General features: G+C 33.9%; 1 protein-coding gene across 2 annotated transcripts in view; it reads right to left on the minus strand.

Moving 5' to 3' along the window:
• Nucleotides 1-1,960: 1,960 nt before the first annotated feature.
• LOC125238709 (segmentation polarity homeobox protein engrailed-like) overlaps nucleotides 1,961-18,480 on the minus strand; it is a 38,896-nt gene continuing 22,376 nt past the window's right edge. The window contains exons 2-4 of one of the 2 annotated variants that reach the window (XM_048146115.1): nucleotides 4,361-4,452; nucleotides 3,518-3,783; nucleotides 1,961-3,367 (exon numbers count right to left, since the gene is read on the minus strand). In XM_048146115.1, the coding sequence (XP_048002072.1) occupies nucleotides 3,553-3,783; nucleotides 4,361-4,452 (323 nt within the window). In that variant the 3' untranslated portion in view covers nucleotides 1,961-3,367; nucleotides 3,518-3,552. Of the gene's footprint in view, nucleotides 3,784-4,360; nucleotides 4,453-18,480 lie in introns of both variants that reach the window. The other variant, XM_048146114.1, reaches the window with a different exon arrangement.

Consider the following 18,480-nt stretch of genomic DNA (forward strand, 5'->3'; position numbering starts at 1 on the left):
CGAGTTTATGCGCTACAGTCGAAATGAATTCTCTTTACCTAGAAACAGAAACCATGGTATTTTTACATTTACAGGTAACTCTCAGGAACAGCTAAAACTAAAAATAAATTAGGGTTATCATTATCAAAATTAAATAGTTAATGTAGGGTATAATGCTATCATTTAAAATAAATCTTATCTATATTCTATGTTCAATAATATCCTAAACCTAATCGCAAGTATTGCAACCAAGATTTTATTAGCTAGGTCGAATTCAATATTTTCCCTATTATATAATTATTATTTAGACCGTCATAAATAATTTATAGTGTTTTTAATATTATTGGGTACTATTCATCTTAAATTCAAATAAATCCAAAGTAAATTATATCCAACATTATAAAAAAGCATGTAATATATGTATTTATAATTAATTAATTAGCAACTAAGCACGCAACTTGACAGGCAAAACTCGCATGAAAATCGGTTCGCTCCGATTCGTGCGATAATCGCACGTTCGAGAAGAAATGTCATACGAGAACCGGTTTAGACGAGTCAAGAAATGTTATGGAAATATTTCCCGAAAATTCAACTCTCCGTCTAAACTATTTCGCCTGGCGATAATCGCCTGGCGAGTATCGCATACGATACTCGTATGCGAGTTTTTATTTCTCGTACGAATGTAAACGTTTTCGTACGATAATCGCCTGGCGATTATCGCATACGATAATGTCATACGAGTTTCTCGACCAAAACGGGCGAGAAACTCGTACCATCTAAATGGGGCTATAATCTGGCAATCATTACGTATCCACAGTCGCATTTTTATAGGTACTATTTCTGAGTAACAAACAAAGCAGATGAGTGAGTGAATCAACATGGGTAATAATTGTATAAGTATACAATTATTAATATAACCTATTATTAACCCTATAAGATGAAAGACTATTGCTGATTATTGGATATGGCGTCGACGAAACTGCAAAAGGTTAGAAACAACTGCTTTAAATTCTAATACGTAGGGGAGACCGGGGCTAGTTGACTATATGTGTAGGTTGACTAAATATTAAAAATTGAGCCAAAAATTCAACTTGAGCCAACCTGTGAGATACGAAAGTCCGTCACCTCCCCCCGCTCAGTCACCGGTGAGCCTCTCGTACCTCATATCGTATCACTGTTTGGCTCAAGTTTGATTTATGGCTCAATTTTTTAATAGTTAGTCAACCTACCCCTATAGTCAACTAGCCCGGGTCTCCCCTACTTGTACGGTCAACCAATTTGAATTCTATGCCGGCCAGTCTAGAACCTTGTCTTATTGACATCCTACTATATCCCTTTAACGTTTATTGTTAAGGTTCTATGGTAGATTTGCATTTTAATGAAGAGGCACACTCAAAGATTATGACAGATGGCGCCACCTCATGAGTCCATTGCACAGATAAAGAATTTCATACGTGAGAGCGGGAAGAAGATATTCTTTTCTCTCTCATACATAATGAATGACAGTGACATGCCTAGACACTTGCACAGGCGCCGCCTGGCGGCATAAAATGTCAGCGTGCCTCCTCATTGGATGACTGTACAAATAATAAATATAAATTTACTAGCGTTTGCCCTCGGCTTCACCCGCATACTATCAGCTGCAAAAGCGCATGGCAAATTTATCAATGAATTAATTCATAATTTCTACATGCACTTTTGCAACTGATAGTACAATGTTTAGGAATACCCCTGTGAAGTTTCGAATAAAATAATGAAAATTATCTTGTTTGCGCATACAAACTTTGGACCCCCATTTTACCCCCTTAAGAGGTGAATTTTGAAAAATCATTTTCTTAGTGCTCCTCTATACTTTATAAGGTACCTACGTGCCAAATTTGAAATCTCTAAGACCCGCGGTTCGGGCTGTGCGTTGATATGTCTGTCAGTCAGTTTCTTCTCTTATATTTGGAAATAGTGGAAACTCAATAAAACCAAAGTATAATTTGAAAACCATAGATATAATTTATTACTTTTTACACTTAAAACTCAAACAGTCAAGACCGAACATCCAATAGATAATTTAAAATTAATATTTACAAACGAAAATGGAAGAAATGTGACTAAGTTCATTAAAATAAAAGTACAGTCAACGGCACAAGTGATAATGTAATTTTTGTAAAAAAAAGGCAAGATTTTGTAATGGCAGATAATTTTACATAAAAAACAGGCTAGATTAAAGCGTAGATTATTTTTAAGAATAATTTACAATATGACGTTTAAAACTACGCTTTATTTTTTATACTTTTTTTTACATTTTGTCACTTGCGTTGATAGACTAATTTTCTATAATTTTATCTAATGTTTTTTCTTATAACTATTTGGTTAGGTATCGCATCTTTAATCGAAAATTTTGTGTTTTATGAAACAGTGCATCATGTAAAAACTACGTCAAAAAAATGGTTTCGCCAAAAAATGCCAAAATCTGACATTCGTGATTTTAATAAAAAATGTGGTTTTATACTAGCTTACAATATAAAGTCCGACATCTAAAAGTAATTTCTAAAAAATATACTTAAATAGTCAGACAACATTATGTATAAGTCTAAAATATAAACTACTATTGGCGTAAGTAAACCAAAAAAATATCGTAACTGAAAATTCCCAAATTGTTTTTTTTTACGTTATTAATTATCAGTATGATGGCGTATTATTATCTATAATAATTTATTATTACAAGCCCTACTATTCACACTATAATTATGGAGACAAATAAATAATTTTCTTATTTAAATTGTAAAACACAGGAACATTTTTAATAACACTAATTATTTCTACACTTAATTTTGTGAAACTGAAAAACGATATTTACATCAAGATATTGTATTTTTCACGTTTTAAACTCACACATATTTGATTTATAATAAGCCTCAGCAAAATATTACTAACAATAATCATAGCGTTTACACGTTATTGAAGTTTTTTAATAATATGAGCAATAACAAAAATTGGGATTGGGTACAAAGTCTTATTATGGGAATCAAACCGAGAGGTACCAAAAACTTGACCCCATTACAATGTGTTTTTTTTTAATCAAATGCTTATTTTTTGTCTCTAAGAAGAAAAATGTCTAAATGAATGGATGTGTTGATACGGTTTGATAAAATTGACAAAAGTCACAAATGCCATTTTCTACAATAATGGCGATTCTAGCTATCCAAACAGCTAGCTTCTCTATTTTATATACAGAATCCTCAACTACAGAATTTCATCTCCCAACGTGTCACTGATTTCATCTTCTTCATAGCTTTCAGTTGCGGTACTGTGATTATACAACCTTGTGCCATCAGCACAGCTGTAATCCAGAAGGTTCCTTGTTGGTTGGCGGTCACTAGATCTCTCCTATTGCCTATACGGTATCCTCAAGGACAGAGCCTCATCTCCCTTCGTAACACTAATCTCTTCCTCCTCATCACTCTCAGTCGCGGTACTATGGTTGTACACTCCCTGTGCCATCAGCTGCATTGCCACCTTCTTGATTTAGTAAGATAGTTATTGCCTATACGGTATCCTCAACTACAGAGCCTCATCTCCCTACGTAACACTAATCTCTTCCTCTTCATCACTCTCAGTCGCGGTACTATGATTGTATAATCCCTGTGCCATCAGCTGCATGGCCAGTGGGTTCCTCTGTCCTGAAGCCTTCTTGATCTTGGCTCGTTTGTTTTGGAACCAGATCTTGATCTGGGCTTCGGCCAGTCCTAGTTCTGCGGCCAGGGCCTGCCGTCTGCGTTCGGTCAGGTAGCGGTTCTCGGCGAATTCATGCTGTGGACAAAAGGGATTATTAATTTTGGAAGACAAAAATCGAAGGATATTTAAGGGGAGGGTTAAATTGTGACGTAGGCAAGAGCCTGGCAACCTGTCACTGCAATGTCACAATTTTCTTTTACTTGCAACCCTTTATTTGCAAAGAGCGGCACTGAAATTTGAGTAGTCTCATGTGCTCTGCACAATTTTTATGGGATACAGGTGATTGTGTGTAGGTATGTAGGTATGTAAGACAGAAAGAAAATTGCAGTATTTATTTGGGAGAATCATTATGGCAGTCTACAAAAAGATCTTTTGGCCCTTTTCCGTGCGCCAAGGAAAAATGATGTAAAAGTATGTTTGTATCTTATAAGATACAATCTCAAGAAGAGACTACTTCTTTGTGGATTTATCCAACACCTAATATAAATTGTTTTTGCATCGGACAAAAAGCATTTTTTATAACTTTTCAATTGTGTTTAAGTATGCTACATACTTAAACATAAAAATAGGGATAAAAATCGATGAATGGCTGTGATTGATAGACTATTTCAGTATTTCTTAGTCTTGCTACATACTATAATTTTAAAATTACCTTTAGTCTAGCAAGCTGCGCCGCGCTAAAAGCTGTTCTTGGTCTCTTCTCTTCTGGAATTGCACGTTTTTTCATTCTTCTGCTTCTGGGTCCTGTGGACAAAAGAAAACAATTGTTAATAATATTCTTAGTACTTGTTAAGACACTATTATTTTATGCAATTTTCAATTATAAGAAAATAGTACATTACTACAGAGGCCGGGACAAAGGGGGTTGCCGGCCGAAGACATAGACGGCCGAGCGAAGCGAGGCCGGATAGGTCTGAGGCGGGCAACCCCATTTCCCGCCGAGGTATGTATAGTGCTTTTCTCAAACATGGTATGAAATAAATAAAGTCTACTGAAAATAACTTTGGATGGCTGTATCTCCTAAACGGTGCATCGTAGCGCAAAATAATCGAATTTTCGTTCCCCTTTGAAACCATGTATACGCTTATAAAAAAACAAAAAGTTAAAAAAAAAAAACGAAAAATTTTTTTTTTGTATGAAAACGCACCCAAAATCAAATATTGTCTAGGGCCCGTACCAGTTGCAGTCGGCACGTCTATAAAGCCCCTTATAGTTTTTTTTATTGGCTAAATACCTGGATGTTATGTCACAATTATCTGTGTTTGGAAATTAAAAAGAGGACTTTGCCGGCCTTGGCCTGCAAGGTTTGTATGAAATTCCATTATCTATCAATCGTCCTAGCCGCACCTGCAACGTCATACTTCGCTGCCAATTATAAGGCACATAACATCAATATTTCATACCATGTTTGAGAAAAAAACATTTTTGTCTTTAGCAGAAAAAAAATATGTCAAGAAAACTCTTATCGGAATCTTATTTGACGCAGTCCTGCAATGATTCTTACATGATACTTTTCGTATTTTTTTTACAGTCCAATTAGTGAAACAGATATTTTGAGAAATTAACACAAATAATTCATGATATAAAACGAAAAACTGAACTGCAATAATAAAAAAGTTAAATTTAGAGAATAAATAATATGTAGATACAAAAACTTTATTATCCCACTACAAAAAAAAAAAAGTTTGCTTATGAATAAATTATATGTAGTCGTATAAAAACTTAGAAAACTGTTGTTTTCTGTTACTGAACTGCTACTTCAAATAATTGTGGCAATTACAGAAGACAAATTAGAAGTAATTAATTTAACCTCAGGAGATACAGTTTTAACCCTTTCACCAAAATAATAATTAACTGTAATTACCCTAACCGACTTGATTAACTATTGAAAGAACCCTCATTTAAGCTAATAGTGAACTATATGTGGGTAGTTCATTATTCCTACTTAACGAGTATTTGTAACTAAATTATGTAAAAGGGTGAAGTAATGTGTTTTTTATTAGTGTACCTATGTAAGTAAATGGGAAGTGATTTTACTACTTATTAATACAATATTTTAATCTGTGAAGGATAAACTCAAGTTAAAAATAATCATTTTGTTTTTTTTTTCTGCACAAAGAAGTTTGAGCCACTGTCGACCATAATACGTATTAAGTATTGATTTTAAATGTACCCTACATGACTTTAGCTACAACTATTTGTGAGTGTACAACTAGGGAACAAATCAAATTATTTTATTGAATATTTTTTGATTTGTTCTTTTTTCAAGTAGTCACACTACTATATATAAATTATAAATTTAAATAGATATCACCACCACCACCCACCAGTGGGCCTTGTCGTTTTTTCTTTCGTGTATGATATCTATTTAAATTTATTATTTGTGAGTGTGTTTAGTAAAACGTCCCACTTTGTCGGTTACCATTAAGACGAGATTTACTTGTATTGTATCTTTATATGAATAAACTGACAAAGCGGCTTTATAGCAATCGACAAAGTGGGACGTTTTCCCGTGCACACTCACATTTGTATGCCATATGGCGAAACATATTGATACATTGTGTTATACTTTAAGACCTACTGTTTGTTGTACACCTATGTTTAACAAATAAATGATTTGAAGTTTGAAGTTAATAATCATTTCATAATAATCATTTCATTACCTTCTATATTAAGTGTAGGTGCTCGCAGAGAATATTGCAAAATAGTGAAATCGTCTGCTTTTCCTATATGACTTAGATAAGTACAGTCAACCAATTGGAACCCTAGGCCACTATGGAACTATGTTACAGTGACGTTATAAATCAGATTGTAAGAAATCTCTTAATGCTTGTCATTTTGACATGGTTGAGTGTCCTAGGGTTCCAATTGGTTGACTGTACATACATGTGCATATGTGTATTTATTAATTTAGGATATTAAAAAAAACATTCCTACCCATATTCACATAAATAAATAACCTAATTCGCTTTATTCTTACATCCATATTAATAAATCAATATTCGTTTAATTATCCATACGGCACCCTAACCTAATAAATATTACATGGCATAACGTAATTGTACACAACACAACATTTTTCACACCATTATATTATGGGATGGACCCCTCCTACTAATTAGGGAATAGGGGCTTGTGGAATGGCGTAAGTATTTGAGAAGCCATTTTGGTTTTATGGTTAAATTATTACTGTTATGGCATCCTATAGGTTGTATTTTTTTATACTGACTCTGTGCAAATTTACTAGGCGACCTGTATGAAAAGCGGCATTTGCCACGGCTCATGTGAGTCTGAGGTCCGCTTTGACAACTAATCCCAAGATTTGGCGTAGGAACTAGTTTTACGAAAGCGACTGCCATCTGAATTAGTCCGGGTTTTCTCACGAAGTTTTCCTTCAACGACTAAATGGTCCATTTTTTTAAAGTTGTCCACCTCACTTTATTTGTCACATGGGTATTTTTAAAGCGATTAATACTCAGAATAGCGCGTCTTTCGATCCTGATAGTAGAAAAAATGTCCCGAATTCCATACATTTTGTCGAACCTTCCATTCCGTTACCGCCATACAAAATGTATGAAAAATGGTAACGGAATGGGAAAACAACCTTGGGACACTTTTTTCCCCTATTAGAATTGAAAGAGCTCGTGATTCTGAGTGGAAACCACATAAAAATTTCCAAATCCAAGTAAAAGAGGGGTGGACAACTTTGAAAAAAATGGCTCAAATGTATCAATAAGTATGTATATTATATATTAGTAGAACTGTAACTATTTATTCACGTTGTCCGCAACCAGTATGCTGTCCCGCACACCTCGCTGGCTCCGCAGAAAACCAGCGCCGTTTACACGCCTGTCGTGTCAGCTGCATTGCTGAGATGGAGACCATTTCGGCCTCTCATTTCTATCTCTTCTGTTTGGTTTTAAGTCTTTGTATTTCTATTTCTGATGTTTGTAGTGATGTATTGGCTGAATAAATGAATTCAATTCTATTCTATTCTAATCTAATAAGAAATGCTTTTCCGCGATTTCCTTCGGAATGTCGAGTGAGCTTAATGACTCCAAATGCCTCGTGTTTCGACCACATTAACTTTATGCAAATTAAACCTAGTCCATACATAAAACGTTTTAACTCTTAACACATTGGTTATAAAGACCCTTTTCCTATAAAAAGCCACAAATGATTTATTTTACTAGGAAATTGAAGTTCCCGGTTTATTTTTATTTCACACTGGTGGGGTTATTTCTTTTATTAATATGCCTATTATGAATATTTTTCATGTGTTAAATACATGGTTCTTGCAGGAATAGTGTTGATTACTATGATTATTATACTGTGAAGTGATTTACATTTATATGCAGCCTTTAAGTAATGTAAAAAATACTTATTCTTTTATTCGTTCTATCAGATTACTACGTTTACGTCTAAGACCCGACTTTTAAAAATTACTATAGAAAAACTGATTTGACACTTTTTTTGTAACGCTTACACGTATAATACATAGACATATATTATGTACATATATTTAAATTTAAAATTTATATTTAATCGTAGACTATTTAAAAAAAACGCAAATTGAACATTTAGTTGCTCCCTAAATTTAATAGAATTAAATAAAGCTAAAAAAAACGGGGCAAAAAAATGTTTCGTACATTTTATGCCCTTTACCATTTTACGTACCTACTTTATAAAATAAAATGGTGTTTAAAAATGTTTAGTACATTTTATGCTTCAGTTCATTTACTACAATATAATACCAAAATAATAAACATGTCTGGAACTAGGCCTCACTATTTTAAGACAATGCACCAATTAAACCCTAGAAATCTAGACTGTTATAGGCCATATGTTAAACCGTTTAATCTATTTAATTCTGCCAACACCATATTAAATCACTTAGTAATCTGTAAAAGGATCTAGCACTTTCGCGTGCGACTGTACCACAATAAATTCAACCTATCAGCGGACGAAAAGCTATAAACACTTCTGTGGCTTCCTGTACTTTGAATTTAGATTTTTTTTCAGTATTCGCCGCAATGTAACTTCGACTTCATTTTTTTTAGCATACGGTTGTAAATTGATACTACGTGAGATTCCATTGTTTTCCAAATTGATTTTACAGTAGGTACATAAGGTGTTTTTTTCTCGCATTAGTGCTTTATATGTATGACGAAACTTCAAAGGGCTGCAAAACTTCGTACTTTACACGTGCGAATAGTAAATTCGTAATTTTCCTCTTTCCGCACTTATATCGTAATATAGACATAGACATAGACATAGAAAATTTTTATTCAACATCACATGAAAATGTTACAAACAATGAAGAAGTGTTACATTAGGATTTGATAAAGTAGAAAACTTAAATCTAGACTAAACATCTAAGAAAATGAGTTATACATATACACGACACGTGAAATTAAAATATTCATGTGCGTTAAATAGGAGCTTGCCTCAGCATAATGTTGCAGCATTTTAACTACAACGCTGGTTTTCAGGCAGACCCTTGATATATTGTCACCTTACAGCTGTTAGTCGAAAACCGATTGGCTTGAAAATTGAGCTGAATGTCTGTGTGTAACTGATTAAAAGAAAAAGCTTATGAAAAAAAATAAAATAAAATAAAAGTGGTAAAATGGCATTTAGGAGTAGTGTTCGCAATAATAAAATACATTGTCACAGAATCGGAATAGGAGTAGGAAATAAATAAAAAGAAAAGTTTATAAAATGGCAAAAATAATATTATAAGATACAATCAATATAATATTGTTATAAATATGTCGGTGTGGCTCTAGTCCCAGGAGGTAGCATGTTTTGAATACTTAAAAGATGTTTTTTTACCCTTAATTTGAAACTGTTAATTGTATTTAAGTTTTTGAGAGGTGGAGGTATATTGTTCCAACATTTAGTTGCAGTATATTTGAAACTACCTCGAAACGCAGCAGTATGACAACGTGGTAATATCAGATCGTTACATACCGATCTGACGCCATATAAGCTCGACCGGCTTGAACACCACTTGAACTTATCGCACAGATACTGTGGCTCTGAGGTTTTAAACACCCCAAACAATAACGATGATAGGTGCAGCTCTCTACGTAGTGCCATTTTCAGAATTCCTGCAGAGTTCAAGTAAGACGTCACATGCTCGCGAGGCGGAATTCCGAAGCAATATCGAGCACATGCGTTCTGTACCCTCTGTACGATACGGTCTGTGCGGGCTAACAAGCGAGGACCATAGACCAAGTCAGTGTAATCAAATTTGGAAAGTACTAAGGAATTACAGAGTTTAATACGCAAATCGACACTAAGAAAATTCCGTATTCTATAAAGTATTTTGAGTCTATAAAATGCGTTTTTCGTCACTTCTGCGATATGCCCGTCGAAACGCAACGACTCATCCATTAGTAGTCCTAAATTACGTGCCTCGGATACACGTTCTACTTCATTTCCCGAGATTATAACTGTTGGTTCATGATATTCGATGAGCTTAATCTGGTTTTTGGAGCCGAAATACATAACCTTAGACTTATTTGGATTTAACACCAAGCAGTTAGATTCTGACCAAGCTGTAATCTGTTCTAAATCTTCATTTAATTTGGCTATAGCTTGACTCGTATAAGTTGGATTAAAGGAGATGTAGATTAGGGTGGAGCGAAAAAACACTTTTCTGGAATTAACAAACCTAATAGTTATCAATCAATGCCCCTTAGTCTATGAAGCCTTTTTGCAAATTTTCAGCTTTTGAAATCAATATCTTCTGCCTCCGCATTAGGGTTGAAATTTTGAAAATCTCATAGAAACCTAAAAATTCAACTTTCAAATAAATAAAAAAATCGGCAGTATTATGTTTAGTTTATGTTATTGATACATATCATTATAAGAAACTACAAAAAGTTGCGAAAATAGCGTCAAGAATCGCCAAGGTTGTCTAGTTTCAGTACATTCGCCAAAATAGCCGCTAAAATACTGAAAATTGGCGATTTTTAACGCTATTTTCGCAATTTTTGGTAGTTTCTTGTAATAATATGTATCAATAATGTGTACTGAACATAATGCTGCCGAAAAACATTTTTTATCTAAAAGTTAAATTTTCAGGTTTGTATGAGATTTTCAAAATTTCAAACCTAATACGGAGGCAGAAGATGTTGATTTAAAAAGCTGAAAATTTGCACAAAGGCTTCATAGACTAAGGGGCATTGATTGATAACTAGTAAGTTTGCTAATTCCAGAAAAGTGTTATTTCGCTCCACCCTAATGTAGATCTGAATGTCGTCCGCGTATAAATGATAATTACAATATTTTATGACGTCACGGACATCCGCTGTATAAAGTATAAAAAGCAGTGGACCTAAGATAGAGCCTTGCGGTACCCCTCTGGAGACAGCGGATGGCTTTGACTTTGCACTTACACCTCTGTCATTTTGAAGTTTAACAACCTGCGTACGACCACTAAGATAACTGGCAAACCATGCAACTGTATGTGACCCAAAACCGTAATATTCCAGTTTAGACAACAACAACTGAGTGTATACTATTTCAGTTACGTTGAATTTTATTTCAGTACTAGCTTTTGCCCGCAGCTTCGCTCGCGTTAGAAGGAGACAAAAAGTAATAGCATATGTCACTCTCCAACCCTTCAACTATACTTAAAAAATCACGTCAATTTGTCGCTCCGTTTTGCCGTGAAAGACGAACAAACAAACAGACACACACACTTTCCCATTTATAATAAGGTAACGGACCCAATCATGGACAGTTTAAGAAAAATTTTCGCCTCTTTTTGATATTTCACTCATAAATGTAAAAATTCTACCGCTAAGCGTGTTAAATCTTGAATGTCCAATCCTTCTTTTACATTTCAAGCGTATTGCAGTATGGATACTCCTGATTGGTTTCTTCATAGTTAACAAATTAAAAATAGGTGTTTTTTCTCCAATTATGGACGGCAGTTCTCCAGTAATGGATCCCCCATTATGGACAGTGAAATAAGTTTAAAATTTTACTTTTAAAGCCAACTGATACTCAATGAGTCAATATTATATACCATAAATGCAATTAGTTTGAGTTATTTTAACATAGGATTGTTTCTTGTAAATTTTGGTTTTGTAAATTGTTCCTTGTCCATCATAGGAGGTAGGCAGTTTTTCGGTTCCAGTAATGAACACTCGCAAAATAACGCCATTTCTTTATATCTTTGGAGCAATAAACTAGTATGTTTTATAAGTAAAACGCATTCAAGTTTACACCGAGTATTATTTTTTAATTATTTTTTACATGAACTCAACTCTCTTAGCAACATTACTAAGAATTCGTCTTGATATTTTTTCAGTAAACTGATGAATTTTATCTTGTCGCCAAATCCTTCAGAAATAACCGAATTAATTGAAACTTCAAAATGAAACAGCTCTACAACTCTAGTTTATGGTACATAGCCGTCAGTTTTTAGAAACTAATTTTAGATACTTATTTTTAAGGATTTGTGTTTTTTTGTCCATAATGGCATCACCGTCCATTATGGGGTATTTCACCTTATTAGTATGGATATAGAGCATTAATGAGCTAAAGTAGGTATCTAAACAGTTTTCTTGCTTTGGTCTCCGAAAATAAATATAACAAGACGAAAACACAATAAATTGAAAAAGTGACCAGTAAAATATCAGTATAATTTCTTTCACCAAACGGAAACCTGAAATTCACCCCATTTTAATGAAAATTGAATTTTATCCCTTCAAGAATAGAAACAGAAATGTTCTAAACACAAATCTTTTCGACCGTTGAAAAATTGTACACTGAATTGCTTTCTGCAACAGTCAAACTTCAACTCTATTCGAATAACTTTAAGGTTGTTTTTAGAATGTGTAGTGTAGTTGTTCCAGAACGTTTATCAGTCTATAAAATGGCCGCTAACTTTTTTATTCTTATTTTTAATTAAACAAAACGCTGCCAACGTAACGAGGCTGAAAAACGCTTTCTGTCTTAAAAAATGGCGGCAGAATGTGCGTTACGTTGGTAGTTATTTATGCTCTGTGGTAGAACAGTATAAGTGCAATTTTAGCTTTTTGTTATTTTTTCATGTTACTACTCGTTTGTATTAAATGATTTGGTTGTCTTATTTCAAGCTGTGTGGTAGAACAGAAGAGTATAAGTGCAATTTTAGCTTTATGTTTTTTTTTTGTCGAAAATTTACTTGAAATAGTGTCGCGTTAGATACCGTTAGTACATAGTAATTCAATGTTAGATACTACTAGATTATTATAAATTATTTGGTAGTGTTATTTAATGCTGTGTGGTAGAACAGTACAAATTCAATTTTCGCTTTTTGTTCTAATTTCATTTTTGTGAGGTAAATTTGTCGCTTTTGATGTTACTAATTTACTTCAATTGAGTTTTCATTTTTATAAAAACTATAATTGAGTGTTTCAAAAATGCTAATAGGCAAGTAGGTGTATCTTAAAAGAACTCTGCCTGTAACTTCATCAGTTTAATCAGGGGACATGGACCTTAGCAATCAGGCCCCTTATGAGATGGTAAGCCACAAATAGTCCTTATTGTACTTAAAGAAGACCCTTGTGCGCTGGAAAGCCGCATTTACAGTACAATAAAGTATCACCAACATAAAGCATTTGCATCCATAACTCTTGCAAATGGCGCAAGTTGGGAAGTTAACATTCCTCCCTAACGAGTGTAACGACCACCCCAAACCGTGTGACGATTACAATGTTTTAATTGTTTGTAGGTAGACCGGTACTAATTTATTTTGTTTTTGTAGGTGGCAGATGAAACAAAGGTGTAGTAAGTAGTGTAGTATTTAAGTAATATTAAATCCACTGTAGAAATGAAACAATATACTTACAAAATATATTTCCTTGACAACAATATTTATTAGAATAAAAACAATACAAATAAAATATTGTATTAAGTATATATGCTTAAGTTTTACGTACGTGTTTTTAGGTTTTTTCAAAAAGTTTAATTTTAAGCCAATTTAGCCAACATTCACTTGTATAAACGCTTGGAAGTCAGTATAACTACAACTGATACACTATTGCAGACAGATAGACCAAGATACATTTGCGTTTACACTTTAATACCATTTCGTCGAGGGTAAATGAAAACCTAATTTTACTACAAATGCTTTCACAATGTCCAACCAGAATTGAACCAAATCTTGCCTTTAACATTATTTAAATACAAACTTGTTAGTAATAAAGTTTAATCACCTAATCGTTTTAATTTGAGACCAAGAACCTGATTCCGCGACCCCACATTAAGAATAATAACCTCAAAACAAGAAAGACTTAAGTCAATAAGATTTTCGATACAAAAATGTTATTTTAAATTTAAAAATGTATGAAATAAATACATTTTAAAATCGAAATGGCATCTTGATAGTTGTTTTCACACAAAAACATTTGTTGACGTGTTCAAGAATTTCTTTTGAACTTTGTTTTGATCCCTTCTGCACTTAATAAGAAGTAATTATTTTTATGTGTGTATTTAAATTGACGATCAATTTGAAAGTAACAATAATGATGCAATACAATCTTGTAGTTATTCATCATATATTAACAATTATTTAATTTGTAAAAAAAACTTTACAATACCCAAACTTTATCTACATGCACACAGTATAATTTATGATGTAACTTATTTTTCTATTTACTTATGCATTTCTTTGTGAATTTAAAGTAAAATAATAAATAATTTCAATATTATTTTTAATATATAAATTTCCCCACATTTATATTTTGTACAAAAACAGTTTTCTAAATACGTAAATAAAAAATAAATTCTTACGCAAAAATGTTAATTAGCAAGTTACTACCCTTTGCCGCTAATGGGCGTGATAGATTAATCCTGGGGATGAATAAATTATACGTATCTGTCTCGTTTGTGTACAGTCAGCAACAACTGTACACTTGGCGACAATAATAGACCTCATGTTCGATAAATGATACCAATATAAGGGCCGGTTGCATCAAGCCGTCTGTCACCGTTAAAGCGTTCGTTAAATTTTATTGTATGGGAAGTTCCATAGACATCGGTTGCGTGACGATGATGTGTCTGTCAAATGTGGTTGATGCAACTGGCCCTAAGTCTATAGTCTATTCCCCAAATACGCATTTGTTGCTATGTGTTTTTGAGTGTTAACATACTGCATTGCATTGCTACCAACTCAACAACCCAGAAAAAAAAACATGTGAACCATAGACTAGACATGTCTTTAAGCTGTCAAACTTGGTGTCAAAATTCAAGTTATAGTATAGAAAAAGTATTGTATGTAACGGTGTTTAATTGAATCAAAAAATTGACATGTTTGCATGAAATCATTTAGAAATTAACTAATGAATGCTAAATTCATAACACTTCCTGTAGTCAAAAGGAACAAAATCCCTATTTTCTTATAAGTATGATTTAATATATTAAAACACTACAGTAGACATAACTACAAAATAACTCATCGCGTTGTTCACCTGTCAACAATAATCACTCCAAATGTCAGTTTAGTTAAAGATAAATTTATATATAATCAGACTTGTGCGGTTTTGCGGTTGGGCCGTGTTCTTTAACGTCATGTGATGAGTGTTTTTGCTCGTTTTTTCTGCGATTTACAATTCATTTTCTTTCTGTTTAGTTAAAAGCAAATATGCTTGTCAAAAGAAGCTGTAATCTGAGAAAATCATCCCAAGAAAAGCTGTTTAAAAACCTTCGATATCTGAATTATTCTTAAACGTATCAAAAACCCCCTGGAAATGCTGGCTTTCATAGACCACAATGATGGCATAATGTATTCAGTCGAGTTTTATATATACAGGGTGTAAACCTAATATCTACGGGCGAACCTCTTAACGGTAGTGAGTATAGGACATAAAAAATGGAATTTAGATAACTTTTACTTAAAATTGAAATATTTTTTTTATCCATACAAATTAATTCGGCCCGCAACGTAATGCAAACACACTCGCGTTAAACGCTCGTTGACAGTTGTCATTGATTGTCCTCGCAACCACGCTTACAGTACATTGCTGCTGGGAAATTTTTCAAAAAATAATTATGGGCTGAAAATTAAGAGTATCTCAAAAACACCTCTTAATTAATGATAACAATATTGAATTATATGCCTGGTTTCATTTATCGCCCTTATTACGTTTACGCACTATTTACCTTCAATTTTGTATAAAAAACTGAATCAGATAATAAACTTATAGATACCTACCCATACAAAAAGGTATACATATGTATGTTTTATCCACATCAGAATATGTAAGTCATGATGTTTAGAGTGTAAGGACTGTATCGTTAAGTATAAGGACAAAACAAACCTCGTCTAAATGTTGACATGTGCATAATTTTGTATTATTATGTTCCGAGAGTATGATCTGAAGGTATTGGTAAGCACTATTTGATATAAGAAGGTCTGATATTTTTTTTATTTTAGGGACTTTATGGTACTTTCATTAAGGTCTAGCAAATAAATTTCGGACAACCCCTATCTGGCTTAATTTGAGAATATTTCAATGACTCTTTGTACGATTTCAACAAACAAAGGTTAATATGCTGCCAAAATATATTCTTTAAGAGTCCTCTTCATGGTTTTCCAATTGGGTACTTGTAGAATAAATGCGGTGAATTTATATAAATTAATAAAACGCAATTTTGAGCAACGTTCCGGATTGCCGTAAATTTTTGATGCGAGCAGGATGAGAGAAACAGATAAAAAAATTAGCCATAGGCCAAAGTCTAATTGACATTCATGGTGTTTGAACAGTGCCTAAACCAGATCAATATAAACAGTGTATGATAGTCAAATTCGACATCAAAGTCGGAGTTACAGTAAGCACCATGCCACATTCTCTAAATGGCCGCCATACACAGATCCTGAACTTTATTTTTTTTAAATAACAGTGGCTAGACTATGTCTAGATATTCTGCTTTGTGGATCATGTGTCGTTGAGGTTCGCACCGTACAATTTTTTTTCGCAATCGTATCGTCTTTTACGCACTTTGTGAATTTTCTAGTAGCATTTGTCCGGAATCGTAATTGGTACTCGGGAGGATTAAGTCAATACTGTCTAAACCATATGCTTTACGTCGAGCTTCTAGGACAAAATGTGTACCTTATTATGTGCCTTATTAAGCCCATGTCTTGTTATAAGAAAAAAATCTAATAGCAAATAAATACGGCTACTCAAAGTTGTCTTCATACTTAACGATACAGTCTTTACATAAACATAAGTGAGTTCGAACTCGAATATAGACTGGCTTAGCATTTCTTAATACGTATTACTTTCAATGTAATAGGAAAAGTATCACTGTCTTAAATTCTCCCCTCTTTCACACCTAACACCCCAAGCTACACCCCACATTTACCTACCAAATTACCTCCCCCCTTCCCCAAAACTACCCTTGGAAAAATCAGAAAAAATCAATTCCTAACAAATGGTTACCCTACAACATAACACCATTTTATTTTTTTCATAACAAACAACTATAAACTATCGGATCTAAAAATAAGGTTCAATTCTGTTTGGAACAATATGGAAGTGGGTTTGGTATGCTGCAAAGTTAGTTTTACTGTAGTTTGATGGAATGTGGACTTTAAGTGTATGGGAATAGGGTGGGTGCGAGTGTGTGGTGTAAGTTGGTGTAGGCGAGGCGTAAGGATGTGTATTGAATATCTAATAGAGTGACTTGGATGTGTGAAGAATATTTGGGTGTTTTTTGGATGCGGTATTTACTATGTGCACGACTCTTGCTGCCCTCATTTTGTGGGTTTTTAACCCCCGATGCAAAAACGACGTTGGTCTGTCTGTCTGTTTGTCTGTCTGTCTGTGTGTGTGTGTGTCTGTCTGTGGCATCGTAGCTCCCGAACGGATGAACCGATTCAGTTTTTTTTGTCTGAAAGCTGAGTAAGTCGGGAGTGTTCTTAGCCATGTTTTATGAAAATCGGTCTACTATGTCGCGGTCGGGGATTTTTTCAAAATTTTAATTTTGTGGTTAGGTTATTCATGCTACATTGTATCGTCTAATTAATTCCAACGGCCGCCGCTAGCACTAATGTTGGACATGCATGTCCTTAAGTTAAGATCCCGTGTATGACAATCAGCGTCAATAAATAAATAAATAAATAAATAAATAAATAAATAAATAAATAAATAAATAAATAAATAAATAAATATTATAGGACATTCTTACACATATTGACTGAGGCCCACGGTAAGCTCAAGAAGGCTTGTGTTGTGGGTACTCAGACAACGATATATATAATATATAAATACTTATATACATAGAAAACATCCATGACTCAGGAACAAATATCTGTGCTCATCACACAAATAAATGCCCTTACCGGGATTCGAACCCGGGACCGCGGCGCAGCAGGCAGGGTCACTACCGACTGCGCCAGACCGGTCGTCAATCTGTCACGAAAGGTGAAAATGGGGGCCCAGCTGAGATGACAATCCATACTAATATTATAAATGGGAAAGTGTGTGTCTGTTTGTTTATCCGTCTTTCACTGCCAAACGGAGCGACGAATTGACGTGATTTTTAAATGGAAATAGTTGAAGGGATGGAGAGTGACATAGACTACTTTTTGTCTCTTTCTAATCCCCACTTCCCTAAAATAGGGGGTGGAAGTTTGTATGGAGCATTCCGCAATTTTCGAATTTAACGCGAGCGAAGCCGCGGGCAAAAAGCTAGTTGTTTCATAAAATAAAAACCATGGATGTATGGAATAAAGAAAAAATCACATTTTGCCTCACTTTTATTTAA

This window comes from Leguminivora glycinivorella, chromosome 24 (assembly GCF_023078275.1).
Source record: "Leguminivora glycinivorella isolate SPB_JAAS2020 chromosome 24, LegGlyc_1.1, whole genome shotgun sequence".
Taxonomy (NCBI): Eukaryota; Metazoa; Arthropoda; class Insecta; order Lepidoptera; family Tortricidae; genus Leguminivora; species Leguminivora glycinivorella.